The sequence below is a fragment of the Aotus nancymaae genome, unplaced genomic scaffold, assembly GCF_030222135.1.
Source record: "Aotus nancymaae isolate 86718 unplaced genomic scaffold, 86718_ANA_hifiasm-v0.15.2.pri h1tg000029l, whole genome shotgun sequence".
In the NCBI taxonomy this organism is placed as follows: Eukaryota; Metazoa; Chordata; class Mammalia; order Primates; family Aotidae; genus Aotus; species Aotus nancymaae.
This window is the reverse complement of record NW_026988442.1, coordinates 9,337,626-9,358,111: the sequence shown is the minus strand read 5'-3', so window position 1 is coordinate 9,358,111 and position 20,486 is coordinate 9,337,626. Positions and strand designations below refer to the sequence as shown.

Sequence of the window (20,486 nt, the reverse complement as noted above, 5' to 3'; positions counted from 1 at the left end):
ATGACATTAGTCTTTGTTCATTTATTCCTTCATTCATTTATTTATCTAATTATCCTAATACAGTCAAGCAGTGTGCTAGGCATCAGAATATAAAGATCAAGAGGGGGCTGGGTACAGTGGCTCATGCCTGTGATCCCAGCACTCTGGGAGGCCAAGGTGTGCTGATTTCTTGAGCCCAGGAGTTCGAGACCAGCTTGGGCAACATGATAAAACCCTGTCTCTACAAAAAATACAGAAGTTAGCTGGGTGTGGTGGCTTGCGCCTGTAATCGGGAGGCTGAGGTGGGAGGATCTCTTGAGCCCAGGAGGCAGAAGTTGCAGTGAGCCGAGACCACACCACTGCATTCCAGCCTGGGGCAACAGAGCCAGACCCTGACTCAAAAATGAAACAGAATAAAAGATGAAGAAGGCATGTTCTGATGCAGAGAGGTGGACACATATAAAAAAGAACCGTGTCTGGCACTGGAATGCACCCTCACACTCTCATCAGAGCTGTGGCCTCTTTGCAAAGACAGAGACCAGTTTGGTTTACAGAGGAAGGGGTGATGTAACCTGTCAAACAAAACTCATAGGAAGATTTCCCAAAAAGTTGATATCAGCGAATACCTTGTAACTTGTGGCATCTTTCATAAACCCTTCTCAGTTTAGCTCCATCATCTCATGGTCACATGAGAAGAAGTCAGGGGGGTGGATTTTGAGATGTTTGTCCTCAGGGCTTATCTAGGTATTTTATGGCCTTTGACCTGCTCCTATAAACAGCTCTTGCCAGTGAGCATTTGCAAGTCTCCTCTGGGTCAAGGATTCCCCAATCTCTAGGCCTAGAAACACTACTCAGAGTCTCCGCCAGCCTCCCTAGCCTCAGAGGTCCAGGCCAACACTGAGGCACTGCAAATACAGAGAAGGTAAAGGATGCAAAAGTAAACACTTGCTGGATGCTGGAGAGGCAAAACGTGCTTGGTGTCTGGAAGCATACAAAGGGACAACTAAGAAGCCAAACTAGGGTGATGGGTGTAAGAAAAGTATCCTCCTTTCAGTTTTTTTTTTTTTTTTTTTTTTTTTTGAGACAGAGTTTTGCTCTTGTCGCCCAGGCTAGAGTGCAATAGCATGACCTTGGCTCACTGCAACCTCCACCTCCCCGATTCAAGTGATTACAGGCGTCTATCACCATGCCCAGCTAAGTTTTTGTATTTTAATAGAGACAGGGTTTCACCATGTTGACCAGGCTGGTCTTGAACTCCTGACCTCAGGTGATCCACCAGACTCAGCCACCCAAAGTGCTGGGATTACAAGCGTGAGGCACTGTGCCCGGCCCCTCCCTTCCATTCTGTTGGAGCCCCTATCCACAAAGCAATGAGAAATGCTGAAAGCAGACAGAACGTAGGTGCTCTGGTGACCTAGTTCTCCTCATTGATTGGATGGAGCGCCGCTGAACATTTGGCCTGTTCCTTAAGGGTGCGTGACAGTTCGGCAGACGGAGAGGGGAAAGACACTCTCAGCTGTGGGAACAGGATGCACAGAGGTTCAGCTGTCTGAAAGGGCAGAGCATTTTCTATAATCTTGCATCCTGGGAGCTGGCATAACTGAGTCTTGAAAGATTGACTGGGAATAGGTTGTGATGTTCTTGCTATGCAAGGTCAAGGTCTTTGGATTTTAATGTGATTCTAGGAATTTGGCTCTGCCCTTGATGAGCCTCACCCCACAGCCTGTCTTTGGTAACTTAAACCCTTCCCCCACACCACCGTTCCTTACCTCCTAGGACTTCAGGTTCTCCTCTCTGTCTCACAGCTCTAGAACTCCAGAGTATCAACTGGCAGACGGCCTTCAACCGGCAAGCGCATCACACAGACAAGTTCTCCAGCCAGGAGGTCATCTTGCGGAGAGGCCAAAACTTCCAGGTCTTAATGATCATGAACAAAGGCCTTGGCTCTAGAGAAAGACTGGAGTTCATTGTCTCCACAGGTACCTGCGTGTTCCCCTCCCTGCCCAAACACACACATACCTGCGTAGCCCTTGTGCATTCAAGGAGTGATGGGGACCACACTGGGACCACTGGGCACTGGGCTCTAGCCCTGCTCTGTCATTGATTCAGTGTGGCCTTGGGCAAGTTGCTGTCCATCTCTGAGCCTGAGAGTCATCATCCTCAAATCAAGAGGGATCTGGCCTGTATGTTTGCTCCGGTTACTTCCAGTGCTAGAACATGGTGCTGCATTGGCTCACGTCCCCCAGAGGGAGGTCGTATTGGAACCTGGTCTCTCCACAGTCTGACCAGTGCTTGTCAGTTTCTCTCAACTTCTGTCTTCTTTGACAGGACCTTACCCCTCAGAGTCGGCCATGACGAAGGCCGTGTTTCCACTCTCCAATGGCAGTAGCGGAGGCTGGAGTGCAGTGCTCCAGGCCAGCAACGGCAATACTGTGACCATCAACATCTCCAGTCCCGCCAGCGCACCCATAGGACGGTACACAATGGCCCTCCAGATCTCCTCCCAGGGCGGCGTCTCCTCTGTGAACCTTGGGAAGTTCATACTGCTTTTTAACCCCTGGCTGAACAGTAGGTGTCTAACCACCCACACTCTCAGCCCTGGCCTAAGCTAGAAAAGAGAAAGGAGGTGGGGGAAATGATCTTCACAGGCTCAAGTTTGGTTAGGAAAAGTCCATGGGCTGTGGAAAGGGCACAGAAGCTGGAAATGAGGAGCTCGGACATGTAAGCAGCTGTCTGGGTCTGGGCAGTCCCTCGATCTCTCCAGGTCCCAAAGTCCTCACCATTAAATGGACATCCTGCTGTTTCTTCTGGGAATATTGTGGAGATCACATTGAGCTTTTACAAACTGCATAGCATGGTTCCTTCTAAGAGACAACACCACAGTATAATTCCACAGTATGGAGATAGCTTCCTGCCAGAAAGAGCTGGTGTCTCATCCTTGCAGTCTCATGTTCAGACCCTCAGGTCATCCTAGCTTCTCTTTCCAGCTCATAGTTCCCACAATTGGAGTTGGAAGAATTGTAGCCCAAGGGTCAGGTAGGGAGGGCTAATGGTGGGCCTTGCTCCAAACCCCAGGCCAGATCAGGAGTGGGAGGAGAGGAGGAACTATCCCTGCAGTCCTCCTAGAATTCTAGTACCTGGTGTCTGCTTTTGTATCAAACAGTGGACAGTGTCTTTATGGGTAACCACGCTGAGAGAGAAGAGTATGTTCAGGAAGATGCCGGCATCGTCTATGTGGGAAGCATGAACCGAATTGGCATGATTGGCTGGAACTTTGGACAGGTAAAAGGGTCATAGGAGGCTGAGGGTAATGTCCCTGTTACCCAAGAAGCTCAGCATCTTGCCCCACAGATCAATGGGAAGTCCCACATCGGTCCATCTGCCTGCCCTTCGATTTTTTCATGCCTTCGAAAGACTTTTATTGACCACCTATTATGTGCCAGACCCTGGGATCCACACTAAGGATACAGAAGATGAGACAGATCCATTGTTGAGGGGGTCACAATCTAGTGGGCAAGACAGAACACACACGTAACTCAATGGATGTGATGAAGCAGTATTGGTGCCATGGTGCACAAATAAATATAAGACCCACTAGAGACACTGGGGACAGTCATGTAGCTTCTGTTTTTCATTCCATGGAAAAATGTGGTGAAACTTCCTTAGTGTGTTCATTCAGCCTTTCCAAGCCATAGCCACTGGGTCCTTTATTACAGTGATTCCCATTTGAGTCTACAGAGTTCTCAGATTTAGTCAGTTTAGACAACTTTCAGGGATGCCCTCCATCTTTTATTTTATCCACCAGACAAAGGCATTAGAATAAAGCACCTCGGGCTGAGTGCCTTGGATATCAGAAGGATGTACGCTTGGACCATCTGCAGACCCTGTCTGTGATCAACCGGAGCAAGTCAGCTATCTCCTTTATTGGGAGGAAGGAAAAAAGAGGACAGGACACGGAGTGCACATATGAGTGGAAGACAGGCCAGTTTTTTGATGGCATGGTCAGGGAGGGCCTCACTCAGAGAGGAGACTTTGACCAGGAACCTGAAGGAGACAAGGGCACTGGGAGATCTTGGGAAAGAGCATCAGGCAGAAGGAAAAGCAAATGCAAAGACCTAAGGCAGGAGGAGCCCGGCCTTCTCAGTTTGAGAAGCAATGACTTCAATTAAGTCTTATTTTGTGAAAATCGCTTCAAATAGATATACTTTAGCAAGAGATTTTATTTGTATACTAGTTCTCCAGAAGTCTCAATAACATGCTCAAAATCATAGGCAGGCTGGGTGCCATGGCTCACACCTGTTATCTCAGCACTTTGGGAGGCTGAGGTGGGTGGATCACCTGAGGTCAGGAGTTCAAGACCAGCGTGGCCAATATGGTGAAACCCTGTCTCTACTAAAAATACAAAAATTAGCCAGGAGTGATGGCGTGTGTCTGTTATCCCAGCTACTCGGGAAGCTGAGGCAGGAAAATCACTTGAACCCAGGAGGCAGAGGTCGCAATGAGCCTAGATGGTGCCACTGCACTTTAGCCTGGGCGACAGAGCAAGACTCTGTCCCAAAAAAAAAAAAAGGATTGTAGGCAGAGCTAGAAGGAAACTCTGAGATGACTTTGGCCTGATTATACAGATGGAGAAATCGAGGCAGGACAAGCTAAACGACTCGCTCCTGAGGTTGTGGCAGCCGGGGAGTCGGCTAGCCCTGGCTGCCTCCCACGCATTCACTTAGCAAGAGTCTGCACAAGGTCATGTGCTTTTTTCTTTCTTATAATTTTTAAATTTATTATCCTTTTCTCTCTCATTTCAAAAGCTGCCTTTGAGGAAGCACACAGGGTCCTGTGCCTAGTGAGTGCTCTGGATGAGTTTGCAGGGTTGAGGGCTGGGCGTGGTGACTATCCTCAGTAGCTCTAGGTTCCAGAGGCCACAGAGTCAAAGGATCTGACCGTTCTGTGGTTCTCACCAGTGTAGTTTCATTCTTGAGCCAATTCTCCTTGTCATTTCTTTCATTGTAACGTATGGTCTCGTTCTAAACAGTTCGAAGAAGACATTCTGAGCATCTGCCTCTCAATCTTGGATAAGAGTCTGAATTACCGCCGTGACGCTGCTACTGACGTGGCCCGCAGAAATGACCCCAAATATGTTGGCCGGGTGCTAAGTGCCATGGTGAGTAACATGAAAATGATCCCAGCTAGTTGTCATCATGTATTGAACACCACCTATGGGTTAGGCACGCACACTCTTTTCAGATATCATCTCATTCAAAGCCTCACCAATTACAGCGGTTGGTTAGAACCGTCCGCATTTTACCAACTTCGAGCATGAGGCCCCTCTAAGTTACAGGGCTTGCCTGAGGCACACAGTGAGTATATGGCAGAGGCGGAGCCGGACGCAGGTCCAGCCGGCTTCAAAGCCCTTTCCACATTGTGAAGCCTTTCTCAGAGGAAAAGGAAACTTGCTCTTTGGGTGCCTGCCAAGGATGGGAGGAGGGGAGGATGCAAAGCTAGCCCTCTGCTCCATCACTGAGTCTCCTGGGAAAGGAAGCAAGGCCCCTATTGAACTGGAAGTGGTGACCTCCTTTGCCTAACCCATCTCTTCCACAGCTGAGAGCACAGCCCAGAGCGTCAGATGGTAGGCCACCTCATTCATGATCTAGATGGGGAAACAAGCTCGGAGAGCTGAAATGGCTTGCTCAAGGCACAAGGCATGCAAGTCAGACCAGAACAAGGCCTCCATACAAAAGGCCTGTGCCCCTACAACACACATACACACACACACACACACACACACACTCTCACACATTCTCACACACATTCACTCACACACACACATAGTCATACACACTCTCTCACACACACACACACACACACACACACACACACCCAAGCTATATCCCCTAGGAGGAATCTATGGTTCTGCACTCATTGTGTAGAGAATGTCTCCATCCAGGCTGGGCATGGTGGTTCATGCCTCTAATCCCAGCGCTTTGGGAGATGGAGGCGGGAAGATGACTTGAGCCCAGGAGTCTGCCGCCAGCCCAGGAAACATAGTGAAACCTCATTTCTACAGAAATTTTTTTAAAAAAACTAGCCAGGCATAGGCAGACACAGTGGTTCACACCAGTAATCCCAGCACTTTGGTGGGTGGATGACTTCAGCCCAGGAGTTCAAGACCAGCCTGGACAACATAGCAAAACCTTGTCTCTACAAAAAAAGAAAAATTAGCAGTGCATGGTAGTGCGTGCCTGTAGTCCCAGCTACCTGGGAGGCTGAGGTGAAAGGATCACTGGAGCCCAGGAGGTAGAGGTTGTGGTGAGCCAAGATCATACCACTGTGTTCCAGCCTGGTGACAGAGTGAGACCCTATCTCAAATAAACAAATAAAAATTAGCCAAGCACGGTGGCACATACCTGTAGTCCCAGCTACTCAGAAGGCTGAGGCAGGAGGACTGCTTGAGCCCAGGAGCTTGAGGTTACAGTCAGCTGTGATGGCACCACTGCACTCAGGCCTGGGTTATAGAGGAAGAGCCTGTTTCCAAAAATAATCATGCAAAATATCTAAACCTAGATCAACCTGCACAAAAGTTGTAAGTTAAAAAGCTGAAAGTCATGATCAGGCACAGTGGTTCATACCTGTAATCCCAGGACTTTGGGAGGCTGAGGCAGAGGATCACTTGAGCCCAGGAGTTTCAGATCAGCCTAGACAACATAGTGAGACCTCATCTACACACACACACACTCACACACACACTAGCACACACACAAAGGAGCCAGGCATTGTGGCACATGCCTGTAATCCCAGCTACTTGGGAGGCTGAGGTGGGAGGATCATATGAGCCCATGAGTTGCAGGCTGCAGTGAGCTATGATTGCACCACTGCACTCCAACCTGGGTGACAGAGCAAGAGCCTGTCTCAAAAAAAAAAAAAAAAAAAAAAAAAAAAAAAGCCTAAAAGTCAAAGTGAGTTCTTTAACCCTCTTAAACTAAATAATTCTCAGATATGCTGTAACCTTTGTTTATTTATTTATATGGTTCATGGTTTAGGCATTTCTTGATCTCTTGACTTTTGAGCTGGATGTGTCCATGCTAATGAGCTAGTTACTTGGTTAGAAATGTGAACAACTTCTCAGCTGCATGATAAAAATCTGGTGTGCATCTGAGAGGGCTTTTGGAAAGAGCTGAGTCTTAGACCGAGCCTGGTAGGAAAGGAGTAAGGCAGGCCCGGGGAACTTAGAGGCTCTAAGGAGATGAATGAGGACCAGAGTAGCTGAGCGAGGGTATGGAGAGGAAGTGAGCCTGGAGCAGAACCTTGAAACCAAATGACCTGGAACAGCTGGGATTAAAGCCCTGGTCACTTAGAAAGCTGAGTCTCTTTGGCCCAGGAGAGAGTGGGTGAGGCCGGCGGCTCCTGCAGCCACTGACTCACTTGCACCCCAGGGCCAAACCACTTTATCGTGGAGCCAGTTTCCTCAGCTGCACCTCCCTGATGCTCTTTTCAGACCTCCCAGTTGGGCTGGGCCATGAGCTAATTATGGCCTGTGCAGAACTTTGAAATGCTCATCTTTCCGCCAGAGATGACGGTGCTGATTGCCACTTTGGAGGCTGGAGCACCAGTGACTCAGGAGATGGGGAAGGGCTGCACAACCTTCCATCTCGAAGGAGGCCCTGTCTTGCCTGACTCTGCCATGACAGCCCAGGCCCTCCTGGAAGGGGTGCAGAACTCACCACTGCACTGAGGGACTGGCAAGGCTGGGCATGGCCTGTCCTGGGCAAGGATCCTTCTGTGTCCAGACTGTCCATTCTCATAGGCCTTGCCACTTACAGGCACTCCAAGGAGAGGGGGTGGGACTCACAGGCTGAAGGAGCCATCAGAGATCCTGGTCCAGCCTCTCATTCCATGGTTGAGATAAATGACTGCAACGAGAGGCTGGACCAGGATCCATTTCATAGATCCTGACCCTTGACTGCGGAAGACACCTCAGAGGGCCTTTGTCCTAACTTTCCCTTGAAAATTCCCTTCCCTGTTGGAAGGTGAAGAACTAAGGCCCAGAGAGGTGAATGGGCCTTCGTGCAATCATCAAGTTGGCAAGTGTCCAGGTGGGGCTTGTAACCTTGGTGTCTCCTTCTCTCTTTCTCTTTTAACTTTTATTATGGAAAAGTTCAGACCTATATAAAAGTAGAGAGAAGAGCATAATGAACTCCTGTGTACCCATCACAAGCTTCAACAATACTCTTCAGGGCCAGTGTCATTTCATCTCCGGCCCTCTCTTTCACAGATGATTTGAGAAATCTTAGACAGTACACATTTGTCATCATTTCACCTGTAAATATTTCCAGGTATGTCCCTAGAAGACAATGGAACTCAAGTCTCTTGATTTCTCATCCAGCGATCTTTTCAGGCTGCCTCTTGGTTGTGTCACTTAGACTAGAACCGTGCCTTAAACTGAATGAATGAATGAATGAATGAATGAATGAGTAAACTAACAAATGAACGAATAGCTGAAGGAATGAAAGAAAAGAAATACTCTATCTTTATTCTTTCCAAGAAGAAGTTAGTTGCTGAAGTTCTAAAGTGATCTTTTTGGCCGTGTGCAGTGGCTCACGCTTCTAATCCCAATACTTTGGGAGCTGATGTGGGCGGATCACTTGAGGTCAGCCTGACCAACACGGTGAAACTCTGTCTCTACCAAAAATACAAAAACTAGCTGGGCATGGTGGCTCACGCCTGTAATCCCAATTACTCTGGAGGCTGAACCAGGAGAATTGTTTGAACCCAGGAGGCGGAGGTTGCAGTGAGCCTAGATCACGCCACTGGACTCCAGCCTGGGCGACAGAGAAAGACTCCATATCAAAAACTAACAAAAAATAAATAAATAAAGTGATCCTTTTGTAAGACAATACACCAAAAAAAAAGTTTCAAACCATGGACTCCCAGGCATACAAATAACAGTGATAGCCATTAATTTCTGCCAGAAGTCCTCTGCAAGCAGGATTTGTGCCCCTGCCTTGCCACAGACAAGCTGTGCTGTCTGTTTCCCATGTCAGCCTGCTGCACAGGAATGATGTATGGATCAAGGACAGTCAAACACAGCCTGTTTGGGAAAGCAGCTCTAAACTCGTAAACCACTCCATACCCGTAGGGAATAGGTGTTACAATGATCTTCCCCAAGTCACCTAGAAAGACAAAGAAAAGTTCAATCACAGTCGTTGCCTTCTTTCTTCATCGCCCCACCTGGTCCTCTGAATTCTGCTTGTCACTCTTCCTAGGAAAGGCATTAGCACTGACTCATTTGGGGGGTGGTTTCTGCCCAGATCAATAGCAACGATGACAATGGTGTGCTTGCTGGAAATTGGAGCGGCAATTACACGGGTGGCCGGGACCCCAGGAACTGGAACGGCAGCGTGGAGATCCTCAAGGATTGGAAAAAATCTGGCTTCAGGCCAGTCCGATATGGCCAGTGCTGGGTCTTTGCTGGGACCCTCAACACAGGTACTTTGGGTATGGTGTGCCTTGGCTGGGTCAGTGGGTGGCAGTGGGGTATACCAAGGTACCACCTCCACCACCTGAGTCCTCACGCACACCTTGACTTGCAGCACTGCGGTCTTTGGGGATTCCTTCCCGGGTGATCACCAACTTCAACTCAGCTCATGACACAGACCGAAATCTCAGTGTGGACGTGTACTACGACCCCATGGGAAACCCCCTGGACAAGGGTAGTGATAGCGTATGGTAAGCATCTCACCTTTTCCCTGAACCTCGAGCACCACATTTGCGTGGCTTCTCACTCTCACCATTCTCCTGGGACCCAGGTCCAAACAGGAGTTGCAAGGCAAGTAACATGTCAGCACAGGACATAGAATGGAAATGATGGCAACACTGATTACACACTTAGCAGCACCTGAGACACCTCTCCTCGGTGCTCTGCAGTCTGCTAGTCCTATCTTGCTGCCGTCAGAGAAAGGGTCTGATCCTAGTGAAAGATAGGGCTCCTAAATTCACTCTAAATTCATGGGATCCATTAGACCTTATACTACTTTAGAAGATAAAAGTTGAAACTGTCACTTTTCTAGTAAGAAATATACATTTGTTTCATTTCAGATAATCCAAATTATTTATAAACTTTCTCTTTTTCTATTATACTTTAAGTTCTGGGGTACATGTGCAGAACGTGCAGGTTTGTTACACAGGTATACATGTGCCATGGTGGTTTGCTGCATCCATCACCCCATCATCTACACTAGGTATTTCTCCTAATGCCATCCCTCCCCTATTTCCCCCCACCCCCTGCTCCCCCTCCCCTAGCCCCCCACCCCCTGATAGGCCCCAGTGTGGGATGTTCCCCTCCCTGTGTCCATGTGTTCTCATTGTTCAACACCCACTTATGATTGAGAACATGTAGTGTTTGGTTTTCTGTTCCTATGTTAGTTTGCTGAGAATGATGGTTTCCAGCTTCATCCATATCCCTACAGAGGACATGAACTCATCCTTTTTTATGGCTGTATAGTATTCCATGGTGTATATGTGCCACATTTTCTTTATCCAGTCTATCATTAATGGGCATTTGGGTTGGTTCCAGGTCTTTGCTATTGTGAACTGTGCCACAATAAACATACATGTTCATGTGCCTTTATAATAGAATGATTTATAATTCTTTGGGTATATATCCAGTAATGAATGAGATTGCTGGGTCAAATGGTATTTCTAGTTCTAGATTCTTGAAGAATCACCACACTGTCTTCCACAATGGTTGAACTAATTTACATTCCCACCAACAGTATAAAAGTGTTCTTATTTCTCCACATCCTCTCCAGCATCTGTTGTCTCCTGATTTTTTAATGATCTCCATTCTAACTGGTGTGAGGTGGTATCTCAATGTGGTTTTGATTTGCATTTCTCTAATGGCCAGTGATGATGTGCATTTTTTCATATGTTTGTTGGCTGCATAAATGTCTTCTTTTGAGAAGTGTCTGTTCATATCCTTCTCCCACTTTTCAATGGGTTTTTTTTTCTTGTAAATTTGTTTAAGTTCTTTATAGATTCTAGATATTAGTCCTTTGTCAGATGAGTAGATTGCAAAAATTTTTTCTCATTCTGTTGGTTGCCAGTTCACTCTAATGATAGTTTATTTTGCTGTGCAGAAGCTCTGGAGTATAATTAGATCCAATTTGTCTATTTTGGCTTTTGTTGCCCTTGCTTTCGGTATTTTAGTTATGAAGTCCTTGTCCATGCCTGTGTCCTGAATGGTGTTGTCTAGGTTGTCTTCTAGGGTTTTTAAGGTGTTAGGTCTTATGTTTAGATCTTTAATTCATCTGGAGTTAATTTTTGTATAAGGTGTAAGAAAGGGATACAGTTTCAGCTCTCTGCATATGGCTAGCCAGTTTTCCCAACACCATTTATTAAATAGGGAATCCTTTCCCCATTGCTTGTTTTTGTCAGGTTTGTCAAAGGTCAGATAGTTGTAAATGTGTGGTGTTGCCTCTGAGGCCTCTGTTCTGTTCCATTGGTCTATATCTCTGTTTTGGTACCAGTACTATGCTGTTTTGTTACTGTAGCCTTGTACTATAGTTTGAAGTCAGGTAGCATGATGCCTCTAGGTTTTTTGTTTGTTTGTTTGTTTGTTTTACTTAGGATTGTCTTGGCTATGCAGGCTTTCATTTGGTTCCATATGAAGTTCAAGGTGGTTTTTTCCAATTCTGTGAAGAAAGTCAATGGTAGCTTGATGGGGATAGCATTGAATCTATAAATTACTTAGGGCAGTATGGCAATTTTAACGATATTGATTCTTCCTAATCATGAGCATGGAATGTTTTTCCATCTGTTTGTGTCCTCTCTTATTTCGTTGAGCAGTGGTTTGTAGTTCTCCTTGAAGAGGTCCTTCACATCCCTTGTTAGTTGTATTCCTAGGTATTTTATTCTCTTTGTAGTAATTGTGAATGGGAGTTCACTCGTGATTTGACTCTCTGTTTGTCTATTACTGGTATATAGAAATGCTTGTGATTTTTGCACATTGATTTTGTATCCTGAGACTTTGCTGAAGTTGCTTCTCAGCTTAAGGAAATTTTGGGCCGAGACAATGGGCTCTTCTAAATATACAATCATGTCATCTGCAAATAGAGACAATTTGACTTCCACTTTTCCTAATTGAAGACCCTTTATTTCTTTTTCTTGCCTAATTGCCGTGACCAGCATTTCCTTAAAGAGAACAAGAAAAGCAACACATCTTCTCTTAGCGTAAAGATACTTATTATATGCCTTAGTTGTCAGAATGAAAAGCTCAGAGTTTATTCTGGATTCTGGATGAAAACTTTTTTTTGTTTTTTTTAAGACAGAGTTTTATTCTTGTTGTCCAGGCTGGAGTGCAATGGCACGATCTTGGCTCACTGCTACCTCTGCCTCCCGGATTCAAGCAATTCTCCTACCTCAGCTTCCCTAGTAGCTGAGATTACAGGCATGCGCCACCACACACAGCTAATTTTTGTATTTTAGTAGATACAGGGTTTCACCATGTTGGTCAGGTTGGTCTCGAACCCCTGACCTCAGGTGATCCACCCGCCTTGGCTTCCCAAAGTTCTGGGATTACAGGCGTGAGCCACTGTGCCTGTCCAAAACGTTTTCTATATATTTGGGCATTTACATCCCTAACCATAAATATGCTATGTGCACACTATCAATGCACATGGGTGTGAACACACACACACATTTTATGATAGATGCTGCTGGAAATAGGTTATATAAAATGTGTAGACATATATCTATAACTGCATAGATAGACAGATAGATATTATGTAGATATAAAAATAGATATTATTATAACTGTTTAAAGTTATATCATCTACCAAGTTATTACTGGATGGCAATTGACAAGGATGTCTATATCTGTATATACACTGATATCTATGTGTCTATATAAAGTACCTATTTATCTATTGTTTTAATCCATTTCAAAGGCTACACACACACATAATTGCTCACATGCATGTATATGGCTAGATAATCGTATGCCAGATGCCATCTTATTTTTCGATGTTCAATTTTGAGATAGTCTACATAAAATATTTTTATTACTTATCATTCCCAGAATAAGTACATCTACATTTTCTGAATTGTGCTTAATGTAACTAAGGGTATAAAGTGAAAGGAATATAGATAATAATGGAAAAAGCTGTTAAAACAAATAAATAACAACTCCATACAACAACCCAATTGAGTAATAAAAGCATCCCTTCCCTTCTGAAGGAGAGTGAGGTTTATGTAACTCGCCCCAGGTCAATGGATTTCAGGGTTTTATCGGGGGAGAGAAAGCTTATTTAAGGAGTTTCTTTCTTGGTCTGCACATACACAACTTTCTCTAAAATGACATTGTCCTTGTGGCCAGACTATTTTCCAGCTTCTCATAAATGAGTGTCTTTTCTTTTCCCTGGGCTTTTCTTCGTTCTTGTGTCCAAAATCCCATTGCAACTAGCTCTGATCATTGGATCTATGCCATTCCTAACCTTAGTTTCTTCTACAAAAGGAGGTGGTTGGTCAGACAAGTTGGGGGTCCCCTCAGCATATGCTTTCTGTGATTATCCTGTACACTAGGAACTGCAGGGACTTGGAAAGCTTAAGTCTCAGTTCCTCCATTGAAAGGTTTACGGTGCTGTTAGGAGACAGGGGGTGGGGAAGCTACCAGTAGAGGCTAATTAGCAACACAGCGTGGTGTGTGATGTGCAGGGAAGTGATTCAGAAAGGGATATTGGGAACTCGGAGGAAATCCTCAAGGAAGGCGTCCTGGAAGCAGGAAGGTGGGGATTTTAAGCTAAATTTAGAATTAGAATGCAGGTCTCTTGGTTACTGATTCACACTGCCCCCCACATCAGCTTAACATCAACTTTGGGACAAGTAGGAGCTGATGGAGACATTCTAGGGTGGCTCCGTGGTCATTTCTGTGGCCTCATGGGAGGGTACCAGGTGCAGAAGCTCTGATTGTTCCTGAGGATCTTGTCATCCCTCTCCTCCCCTCCCGTTTTCTGAACCTTCTCAGAAAGCCGAGGGAACTGACAGTTACTCCCTACTCCGTTCCCTCCAGCTGATGGTTGGGGGAGCCAGCCCTCATGCCAGCTGGGGAATGAGGACAGGGAGTCCCAAGCACTAGCTCCAGCCCTACTGCCAAATTGCTGTGAGGCTTTTGCAAGACACTTCATCCTTCTGGTCCCAAGTTTCTTCATATGTGAATTATAAGGGTTGGCCTGGAACTAGATGATCCCTTAAGTCCTTTGCCAGCTTAAATTTTTTTAATTCTCTGCCACTTCAGCCCACTCCACTTTCTGTAAGAGAGCTAGCCCTCCCAAGGGAACCCTACTGTTTCTTCCTCATTAAATCCCATGCAGGGGAGAGCTAAATCAGGAGCCAGTTTCTGCCTGGAGTGAAATTATTGAACCATTAATATAAGGGCAACTGGAGTTTGGACAGAAAACCTCTGATCTGAATCTTTGTATGTTACCAAAAAGTGTTGAAACTTTAGAACCTTGTCCAGATTTGCCTAAATAGAATGTGAGAATCAAGGGAGACGAAGCACTAGAAGTGCTTAGTAAGAGTAACAGCAGCAACTGATAATTTGTTGAGCAATTGTTGTGTGCCAGGTACTGTTCTAAGTGCTTGCATCTCATCTTCACAAATGACGCAGACATTGTTATTATCATCCTCACTTTACTTTTTATGGATGAGAAAACAAAAGCCCTGAGAGAAGAAACTTGTCTACAGATAAACACCTGGAGACATTTGGACGCTCTAAGCATATAGCATTATGTAAGTTCTCACCTTTGCTACACCTCAGTTTTCCACTTTTAAAACAAAGGGCCAGATTAGGGGACTGCAGTGCCTTTTTCTAGGTCTTTTAATCACATTTATAGCAGCCAGTGGAGTAAATTTTTTTCTAAGCCACTCTGCTCATACCAATGGTTTGGCTTAGGAGACACACAGCTCCGGCGTCCTCACTCTCTTCGGAGTGAGGACGCTTTTCAGGGAGCTCAGTATGGGATGCTTCTTGGAGATGTCCTCCTTCTGGGCCGCTGCAAAGGAGGTCTCTGGAGCCTGTTCAGCCACTGAGCAGCAGCCGAATGATTTGGAACAACTTAGACAAGGTTGTCTTGGCTTTTCTGGCTTTTTTGCTTCACTCATTTGACTTGATACCCCAATTTCTAGAGTCATAGATCTGACTCTACCTGTGAACTTTGCAGAACTCCGAGGTAGAAGGCACCTAGAGACTGCCCAGCCCTGCCGGGGAGTAGAGTTGGGCAGAGCTTTCAGAGAAGAGCTGTCAGCACCCACACCTCAGCCAACCTGCTGGCTCCTCATACAATCTCTCCACTGGCCTCTGCCTCTGAATACCTGCCTCCACTAATCCTGAGCTGGCTCCCAGGCCCTTAGGAAGCGAGGGAGAGTGATTTCAGCCCAGTAATAATTCAGCAGACGTGATTCCGTGCACACCTGCACTGGACTCTGGGCACCAGGAGGACCAAGATGCGGGAACTGTGCTGGAGGCAGGTTTTCTTCATTTGTTTTGTTTTCTAACTGGGCCTTAGAGACTGAATAGAGAGTTTACAGCTGCATAAATAGCTTGGCAATTATGGAGTGGCAACAAAATCAATGAATTATTTCCAAGATTCAGAGATAGCACAGAGGTATGGTTGGCACTCTCTTGGCGTGTCAGGAAAGGCTTTTGGCAGAGGTAGTATCTGAACAGAATTTGGGAGGACAAATGGGAGTTTACCCACAGAAGGGTGGGGCTTGGGGCCACTTTCTAGGCAGGGTCTCCTAATTCTGTGAATTCAAAGGTAAGCACAGCTCAGTTGGTGTCTCTAGAGCAGTGGTTTATAAATGTCAAAGATTGCATCAGAATTAATTTGGGCGGATAAAGATGAGAGCAGCAGGAATCTGCACTTTTTAATAAATGTCTCAGGTAGTTCTGATGCCCACAGCCTGTCCTCTCCTGAGCTCCTGCTCCTGAAACCTTCAGGAAAGGAGTGGAGCCCCAGGTTGCAGGGGGAGAGAGCGTGACACCCAACCAGAAACTCACACCGGAGTTTTCACATGGCGCCACTGGGCATTAGAAAGACGCACATCCCAAATATGTATGTGTAACTAAAGTGGCTGACTTTAGCATGAGGGAGGAACCAGGATGTAGTTGTTATCTGCTCTGGCTTAAATTCCTGCCTTGCAAGCAAGAATTAAAGTACAACTACTTATCAATTTTTTTTTTTAACCTACTTGCCCTTCCCCTAGGGTACTCTGCCAGGATCAAATTGAATGTGAAACTTGGTTTTCTCATTCACTTTCTCATCCCTCCACTGCCTATTTCACCCACCTAGGACCATCTTCCCACACTTCTTCCCCTGCCTTCTCCTTGGTGAGCTCTAACTGATCCTAAAAGCCTGTTCAAAAAGACTCTTGCTGGGTCCTGGAGACCATTTTTATGATGCCTTTTAAAAATAATTGTAGAAAATTTCAGGATACATGAAATAAAAATCATTTATGATCTTATTCTCATATTTTTAAAACTTGGTAGTTTTCCATTCATCTTTTCTCTGTGAGTTATTGTTATTTGTAGAATTGGGATGATACATTTTACAAGGCATGAGTAGAAGACAGAACATATAATAGATACATCCCACTTTTTCCCACACCTCGAAACCAGCCACTTCACCATTAGTTTTAGTCACGTGTTTTTTGCTTAACATTATATCATGAGCATTCTCCCGTGTCATTAAAAAATCTTTAAAAATGACATCATTTCAAAAGCATCATAAATGCATCATATTCTGTGATATGGGATGGAACCTATGTAAAATCAGGTTACAAAAAATGGAACCGCGCGGTGGCTCACGCCTGTAATCCCAGCACTTTGGGAGGCTGAGGCGGGTGGATCACGAGGTCATGAGATCGAGACCACCCTGGTCAACATGGTGAAACCCCGTCTCTACTAAAAATACAAAAAATTAGCTGGGCGCGGTGGCGCGTGCCTGTAATCCCAGCTACTCAGGAGGCTGAGACAGGAGAATTGCCTGAACCCAGGAGGCGGAGGTTGTGGTGAGCCGAGATTGCGCCATTGCACTCCAGCCTGGGTAACAAGAGCGAAACTCCATCTCAAAAAAAAAAAAAAATGGAACCTATTGTTAACTATTTCCCTTCTTTAACCCCATCTGCCTGGATTCAAATCCCACTCTGCTTACTCACTGTAAGACCTTCTCAAGTCGCTTAACTTCTCTGAACCTCAGTTTCTGGAGTTGTTGAATGGGGAAGAATAATTATTTCTGTCTTTTAGGGAGTTGTAAGGATTAAATAAGTTAATATATGCAATAACACAGAACACAACTTTCTGTATTAACACTGTGTTAGCTATGATCATTCATATTACATATATATATTCTAATTATAGAAGTAATGAGTAATTCACATGACAGAAAATAAAAACATTACAGAAATAAGTAACGTAAAAGTTTGTATGCACTATATACATAATACATACACCAAACAGTTAATGGTGGATATCTAAGAAAGTAGAATTATTGGAGACTAACTTTCTCCAACATCTTATGTATAATTTTTAATAGATGGATTTATCATACATCTACATATTTACACATAGGTTTTTTTTTTCTTTTTCCTTTTTTATTTTCATAGGTTTTGGGGGAACCGGTGGTATTTGGTTACATTAGTAAGTTCTTTAGCAGTGATTTGTGGGATTTTGGTGCACCCATCTCCTGAGCAGTATACACTGAACCCAATTTGTAGTCTTTTATCCCTCACCCCCTTCCCACTCTTTCTCTCTGAGTCCCCAAAGTGCATTGCGTCATTCTTATGCCTTTGCATCCTCATAGCTTAGCCCCAACTTATGAGAGAGAACATACGATGTTCGGTCACATTGATTTTCTTATGTCATGATATCTCTTAGACATCTCTCCCTGTAAGTACTAGATTGATTTTGCTTGTTCTTTTTGACAAATGTTTGATATCCCATTGCATGGCTCTACCACTATTTATCTGCCAATTCCCTTATTGATGAACTTTTGCGCCAACATTTTTCCTATTACAAACAATCCCTCGGTGGACACCTTTAAATGTACATCTATGTGCACTTACACGAGTTTTTCCATAGGAGAAATTCCTAGATGTGGACTTACTGGCTCAGGGGATATGCAGATTTTTAGAGGTTTTTATATTCCTTGCCAAATTGCTTTCCATGAAGGTCATACCAATTTAAACTCCCACCAGTGGAGTATGACAGTGCTTGTTTTCCCACCTGGAAATGAGTGCAACGAGTATCACCCTATGCTTTAATCTCTGTCAGTCTAATAGGCGTAATCTGTGTATCTCTTTCATGTTATCTCTTTGTCATTGTAATTTTCTTTTAATAGTACTGAGCTTAAAACTATTTTCATATGTTCGGTGGTTATTTGTATTTCTTATAAAAATTGACTGCTCATTGCTATTTATAGGCATGTTTTTCTTTTTCTATTTCTTATTTTTTCACCACTTAGTTCAAAGAAAGTATGCTTTTTCCTATTGATTTGTAAGTACATTACAATATTGATACAGTAAATATCTAGCATGTATGTTGCATATATTTCTGGTTTTTTTTCAATCATTTGTCTTACTTTGCCTTCAAATTAGATAATTTCTAGTCATCTGTCTTCAAATTTATTGACTCTTTCCTGTTATCTCTATTCTGCTAATAAGTTTGTTACATCATTTAATTTCAGATATTGGTCTTTTTTCCAGTTAAAGTTTTCCATTTGGTTCTTTCTTCATATTTTCTGTTTCTCTGCCAAAAGTTTCTCTCTTTTCATTCATTATGAACATGTTTTTCTTTATTTCATTAAGCCTAGCTCCAGTAGCTGCTTTAGTCTTTGTCTGACAGTTCCAACATCTGGATTATTTTATGGTTGGTCTCTGTGGACTGTCTTTTCCCTTGAGGATAAGTCACATTGTCCTGGTTCTTTGTTTGTTGAGTAATTTTGGCTCATACCCCAGACATTGAATTTGTCTGAATTCTGTTATCTTGTTTTAGCCATGTATCTTGGGTGACTCAACATGCAAACCATCTCTCTCCTGTGGTAGGCAGTAAGTGGCTCTGCTCTCAGTTCAGTGCTCTTATCTCCAACTGAATGCTTCGTGGTCTGCCTCATACATGCATGATTGAGGGTGACCCAGAGGTTTGGGCAGAAATCCCCGCTCACTCTGCAGCAACCCAGGTTGGCCCAGGCTCTGTTCCTGGTTCCTCAGGTCAGAAAGCTGTGGGCGGCCCACTGAGTTCTTGCTCCATACACTTTACCCCAACTGTGGCCTTTCCTTAGAGCAAACTCATAAAAAGTGCAGCTTCCTCCACATTCTGATTCCTCTCCAAAATCTTCTTGCTTTGATCATGCTCAGTTGCATTTTCTAGTTTTTCATTTTTTTCCCCACAGTCTCTCATTATATGCAGAAGGATTCATCTGTTTTGAGCTTATCCTCCATACCAGAAACAGAACTACAGGTTTTTTGTTTGTTTTTTGGTTTACATGTAACTTCAATATTTTTACATGCTCAAATATGTGAGTCTCTTCCTTTATGGCTTCTGAAATGGGTAGTCTGCTTAGAACTATCTTTTCCACCTCATGAGTATAGATTTTTTTTTCCATGTTGATTAGAACTTGGATTTATATCGGACTTATATTTTCTTCATGTTGATCTGAAAAGTACCAAGACCAAGTATAGTTTCCATGGGAGTAGAAAGGAGGAGAGAAGAGGGCAGAACTGGGAAACAGAATAAGACTTTGGCTACCTGGCTGTGCCTTGTGGTGACTGAGGCTTACAAATTGAGATGCAAGACAAAGAATATTTGAGGACTGGCAGATGTCATTCTTCCATACAGACCCCAGCCAAAAGACTGTGTGGCTCTTAGGTAGGCCAGTTACTCCTGCTGCAACCCCATTCATTTCAGACTACATAGAGCACAGAAGCATACCCCACCAGGCACAGGGAGAAAGCTATGTGGGTTTGCCCCTGGGTAGCTGGCTCCAATTTAGATTTGTTCTGCTCCTTAGAAAGGCGCATGCTGGTCAAAGCTTTGACTTTGGAGTTAGGCATACATGGGTCCAAATTTTGACCCTGCCATGTGGGCATAAAAATAGTACCCATTTCCCAGTGCTATGAGGATTTCCAGAGACAGTGCTCACCAGGGCTTAGCATAACAGTTGTCACAGGGTAAACTCACTCGATGCACGTAGGTGTAAAGATGTGTCGTCTTGCTGCTCACCTGCTGTGTGGTCTTGGGCAAGCGCTGCAGTCTCTGGTTCTGTCTGCAGGAATTTCCACGTCTGGAATGAAGGCTGGTTTGTGAGGTCTGACCTGGGCCCCTCGTACGGTGGATGGCAAGTGTTGGACGCTACCCCGCAGGAAAGGAGCCAAGGTAACTTCTCTGGGTGTGGTTCTAAGTTGTGAGCCTCACAATTATTTACAGCCTTGGATAGCAGCATAGGGTAGTAACTCCAAAGCCC

General features: G+C 44.7%; 1 protein-coding gene across 1 annotated transcript in view; it reads left to right on the top strand.

Moving 5' to 3' along the window:
* The window catches only part of TGM3 (transglutaminase 3), a 47,499-nt gene that overhangs the window by 11,620 nt on the left and 15,393 nt on the right, over positions 1–20,486 (top strand). Inside the window, exons 2-8 of the mRNA XM_012455306.2 lie at positions 1,785–1,958; positions 2,308–2,547; positions 3,143–3,261; positions 5,009–5,137; positions 9,282–9,459; positions 9,564–9,699; positions 20,295–20,398. Coding sequence (XP_012310729.2) covers positions 1,785–1,958; positions 2,308–2,547; positions 3,143–3,261; positions 5,009–5,137; positions 9,282–9,459; positions 9,564–9,699; positions 20,295–20,398 — 1,080 coding nt within the window. The remainder of the gene's footprint in view (positions 1–1,784; positions 1,959–2,307; positions 2,548–3,142; positions 3,262–5,008; positions 5,138–9,281; positions 9,460–9,563; positions 9,700–20,294; positions 20,399–20,486) is intronic.